At 35.1% G+C, this 5,535-nt stretch overlaps 1 protein-coding gene across 1 annotated transcript in view; it reads left to right on the forward strand.

The window, feature by feature from the left end:
* Skap2 (src kinase associated phosphoprotein 2) overlaps positions 1 to 5,535 on the forward strand; it is a 158,087-nt gene that overhangs the window by 17,851 nt on the left and 134,701 nt on the right. The window contains exon 4 of the mRNA XM_005366607.2: positions 914 to 1,021. Coding sequence (XP_005366664.1) covers positions 914 to 1,021 — 108 coding nt within the window. The remainder of the gene's footprint in view (positions 1 to 913; positions 1,022 to 5,535) is intronic.

The raw sequence follows: 5,535 nt of genomic DNA on the forward strand, positions 1-5,535 counted from the left end.
TATCCTTTTGGCAAAATTTCCTTCAACTGAAAACAGATAATTTCAGTTATTAACAAATAGCACACTGTTAAGCATATGTTTTCCTGTGTTGTTTAATTCATAAGAAAATAAGTGTGTATAACTGGGCTTAGCAAATAACTAATATATTTTTTTTAAAGTATTAAAATACTTTTTAACTAAGTACATGGGGGAAAAAATCCCAGAAGCTTTTATCTTGGGGATTAAATATGTAAAGCAAATAGATAAACAAACCCCTGTAAACCAACCTAGGATTTGGGAACCAAATAGGGAACCGGCTGCCACTTGAAAACAGTGGCTTACATACTACTGGGTAAAAACGGGAAGGGTTTGTAGAGTACCGTGTTTGAATTTAGAGGGATTATATGAGTCTTAAGGCATTTTTCCCTAACGAAGTCTGCTCTTGAAAATGTAACTATTTTTAATCTAATATGATCCTGTGGTGACTCTTAATGAAAGCAGCATTCGTGTGGTTTTACATAGTCACTTTCTCATTACAATTTTTCAAGTTATTGAGGAGGTAAAGGGGATTACTTGAATTTTCTCTGTTGTGCTTTCCGCTTTTCAGTTTTTGTTAGGTTACCTTATTTGTCTTGTTTAATCTTTTTTTCTGTTTTTTTTTGAATTTGCAGAAACCTTTTTGATCTTGGAACTGGATCTTTTTGGGTCACAAGTAAGCAGTTGTCTGCTGACCTTTAAACATATTTACTAAGTCATATATATCATGATCCATATAAAATAAAGTCAAACTTGGTGTTACATAGTTCAGAGGATGGTTTGTTTGTTTTTTCCTCTTTCAGGAACTAAATTGAATGGTAAAACTGACTCTTTTTGACAGCGCACCATTATTTTCCATGGGCAAATCCTAAAAGGCATTTCTCTGATTCATTTATAGGTGATGCTGAGGAGGGGGATGAGTATGATGATCCCTTTGCTGGACCTCCAGACAGTGTTTCCTTAGCCTCAGAACGCTATGATAAGGACGACGATGGCCCCTCTGATGGTATGTGATGTTCTACCATAGAATACCTCAGGCACTGTCATATAAGACCGCTGCATGCAGAGGGAGTGGGCTTATCAGACCGTACAGGCCAGGGTTCCTCACCTCTAACAGAACCTTTCAGGAATGGAAGAGCTCTCTCTAGTGGTCCCAGGGAGGCTTCTTAAGTGCGTAGGTGCTTCTTCCTCTTCCTTTTCTTCTTTTGTAAAAGGAAATTCTCTCTAATAAAATTTTTAGGCAAGTGCTGGCATTGTTATGGGAAGGTTCTTAGTAACAGTTTGTTGGTTAATTTAATATTATCAGATTCTTGCTTAATATTTGATTGTGCTCCTTAATGATATTTTTGTATTATTTATTGTATAAATAATGAAAAAGATATTTTTATATTTTTTCTTAAAACTTCATACAAAGTGAGTTCGTAAAATATTAAATCAATTATTTCTACATTGCCTTCTCATATTGAGACAGGTTTTTTCTTTCCAAATTTCCTTTTACTACACATTTTCAGTTTTCTGATTACCACTTAAAGTTGCACCATATTATGCATTAATAGTATGGTGTATGGTGTTAATCGAATTAGTAATTGAGTTGATTATTTATATTTTAGTGATTTTTAAAATCTATGGACTGTTGTCAGAGTTATGAATCTTATTTTTAGGATACAGGAATTGCCTCCTTTTTGACAGTCAAGTGAATCTATACTCTGGAAAACTCATAAGAGTGATCTGTAGTTATAAATTAAAAATGCATACCGGTGCATTAGCTATGCATATTAATTTGTGCCACTCATGGTCTCACATAGACATAGAAATGAAGGATGCTTTTTGCCACCATATGATGATCAAACTGTGCAGTTCCATCTCTAAGTACAATTGCTGAATGAAAATGTGCGTCCTGCCTCAGAACACTCCACATTCTGTGTTATCCAGATCATTCCCTTTGGAAACATAAATTGCTTTTATGAGGTATAAAATTATGTCTATTGCAGAACAGGGATAAGTCAAGTGCATGCATAAGTGATAAACATTCTAACCACTGACTCAGAACAAAACACCCTTTTTTATATCCAGAACTTTGTCCAATGTGTAGCAGTGATAATCGAATCCATTTTCTGTTAACTTTTGCATTTAATTTCTGCTTTTAAAGGGGGAGTCTTTCCTGTCTTCTGTCTTTTACAAAGATCCACATTTCTTTCCACCCACACTTGCTGTCCATAACTAAACATCACCCTTTCTGTCCTCATCTTTAGCATTTTATAATTGATAAAATAATATTTTCAGGCAAAATAATGAATTATTGTTTAAGTTGTACTATTTTAAGACTCATTACAATTATTTGTTTTGCTTCTCTGTAAAATGTGTATGTGTGTGTGCATACATGTATTTATATTCAAAAGACTAAATATGTTGACGATATTCATCAAGTAGATTTATCAAGTTCTCAAAAATAACAATATATAGGGGACATTATGTTGAATATAAAACATTTGCAACTTAAAAAGATAATCCAACAATATATAGAAATAGTCTAATGAATTTTAGGTAACTGAGTTGTTATTGAAGTATAGAGTACTTTTATGATTATTGTCTTCTTTCTTAAAAATAAATAATTTGGGGGATGGTGAGATGGCCCAGTAGGTAAGCCTGAAGACCTGAGTTCCATCCCCAGGACTCACAGGGTTGAAAGAGAACCAATTCCCACAAGCTGATCTCCAACCTCCTTATGAGTACTGTGGTACATGCGTGCACCACTCCCATAAACAAATAAATGTAAAGCAAATTTAAAAAATTATCATTCATGTGCTTTCAGAATCAAAATATAGGAGAACTAGATGGATATGAAAACCTGTTAAAAGATATTTAATGGCATGCTATGTGTGGCACCAGTTTTTTGTTAAATGTCTGTGCTTATTTACTAGAGCTCTAGCAATTCTTAAGCGGATTAGACATTCTGCTTTTATTATGGTTCATTTTGGTGTGTTAGTAATAGGATTGCAGCCTTACATTTTCTTGCTACATGGTAGGCGAATTTTTAGACAGTCACTGGACATTATGCCAACATATCATCTCATTAGTTTGCTTTTTAAAGCAGCTTAGATTTCGTCTGTGTTCTCTTTGATTTGTGGAGTATAATTTCCTTTACTACGATCAGTCTAATGATGTGCTAATTACAAAAATGCATTTAACAATAACTGTAGCTAGCTCAGCCTTTGTCAGGTCAGGTTGTAATTTTGTCCTTTTGACTTTTACCTTATGGTAGGCACTAACAGTATCTGAATGTTGATGGATTATAAACTCTAAGCATGATAATGTATTTTTCATAGAGTTAATGTAATTTTCAAGGTATCGCAAAGGTCAAACCTGCACATCTCTGAATTCTAAGTCTGCCTTTCCCTTTAATATTTCTTTTTCTCTGTTCCTCTGGTTCAAAAGTTCACCCAGTTCCCAAATGGCCACCTAATTTTCCAGTTATTCCCTCAAGCCATATGTGTTTTGGTTTTTTTATGGTTTATTAGGTACTGTAGGAAAGTAGCATAAGTTATATCTTCTAATGAAATTCAAACACACTTCAGTGATGCTTCGACTTGATCGCTGCTAGCAATTAAATCACAGCCATGGAGAAAAGCGCACAGTCTCACCAAGTGAATGGGCTGAAACAGAAGCAAAAACAAGATCTTCAAACCCTGCCAGACATGCTGTTTCCAGCCTGCCTGCTTTTTTTGTTGTTGTTTGGTGGGTTTTTTTTTTTATTGGCCAGCTGCCTGATGGATAGCAAAATCATAAGTTGCTGCGTGCTAACAGGCAGAGTTCACATGTAGGTTATTGAGAGCTGATAAAGGGTTAGATGGAGTTTTGATTTTCGCATTGGACCTTGCTACACCAGATTAATGGAATTTCAATGAGAGACCAGAGAAGCCACAGCTTTGTCAGAGAAACAGATGGAGATTCTATAGTCACGTCTGCTCATTAATAGTAGTTGCGTGAAAGGTGCTCTTTCCTGTATACAAACGAGTTGATATAATTGATTTTTGAGTGGTACATTGAAAAAAAAAAGCACTTTATTGATGACTAGACTTGTAGCATAAATAGTGACAGATTTTTATATAGTTTGTAACATAAGGGTGTACTTTGTGATTTTCTCTCTTTGGAAACACATTTTACTTTTTTTTTTTTTTAAAGAGAAATATATCTTGAGACCAGCAGCTAAAAGGGAGGAAATGACATGCTAAAAAAGAATAACAGACTATGTTTTATTTATAAATGATTGCATGGCTGCTATCAGAGCTGCATTTTGATATGGTAACATCCAAAGGAAAGCAGTTTCTCTTTATGAGCTTCTTGTCTTTCTTTTTTGGAAAATCCAAGTTACAAGTTAATGATTGTTTTGGTATCATTGTAGATTACTCTTACAAGTTTAATCTAATCCTATGGCTGGAGATATGCTGGGGTGCTAATATATACATTCAGTGATCAGATAAAGTTAGAAATAATTAGGCCAAAAGCTTCAAGGGTTCTCTTTATTGAACACACAGTGCGGTGTTTGTACGCTGAAGTAGTGCATGTACAGTAGCTGTTAGTCACTGTACAGTGACTTGAGTTTCCACTGTCTGCGTTGAGGCTGTTTTGTATTTATTTTCATTGTTTGTGAAAGGAGGCCTCTAACCATATGGCATCACAGCAGATCTCCAAGGGGAGGTGAAAGAATTCACTAGGCTGGAAGACATATATTGGCTCTGCCTGTCAATGATAGGTCGAAGGGTCCTCTTGGGCATTTGTTACAAATCTGAGTGAGGGCTAGACCATAATCACTTCATGGATAAGATTCTGGAACCTCTAGGGTGAGAATGTAGGGAAGCTAAAGTGAAACGGAAGTAGAGAGGAATCTCTGTGTGCCTCTTCCTAATTAGAATTCCCGGTAAAATGGACAATGGAGAGCTCTGAGCAGGGGCCACTCTGAGCATATGCACTCATATGCACTAATATTTGTCTAGGAAGGGGTCTATTCCTTAAAACTTGGAATAGAAAATAAGAAAATGGCTCAACTATTTTGATCATAATTTATGATAGCAAATGACATTTTCTTCTTTTTCCATAGACCGTCCCTTAAGAAGCTGAAGTATATAAAAATGATAAAACATGCATGCTACTTATTCTAAAAGATTACTTAAAAAAGTGATGTTCTGGGCCAGCAAGATTGCTCAGTGGTTAAGGCACTTGCTGCCAAGCCTGATTATCTGAGTTTGATCCTAGGAACCCCCTTGGTGGAGATACCTGATTGCTATGAATTGTTTTCTGACCTCACAGGTGCTGAGGCACACGTGCATGTACACATGCACACAGCTGAAATTAAAGATTTTTAAAGGATGCTACATAGGATTGTATAAATAATGAACTTTCACATTCATTTAACAACGTGAGCTTCAATGTAAACTCATCTTCATGCACAGCATCAATTGTATGACACTTTTCAAATTTTATTTATTTATTTATTTATTTATTTATTTATTTATTTATTTA

The sequence above is a fragment of the Microtus ochrogaster genome, unplaced genomic scaffold, assembly GCF_000317375.1.
Source record: "Microtus ochrogaster isolate Prairie Vole_2 unplaced genomic scaffold, MicOch1.0 UNK11, whole genome shotgun sequence".
In the NCBI taxonomy this organism is placed as follows: domain Eukaryota; kingdom Metazoa; phylum Chordata; class Mammalia; order Rodentia; family Cricetidae; genus Microtus; species Microtus ochrogaster.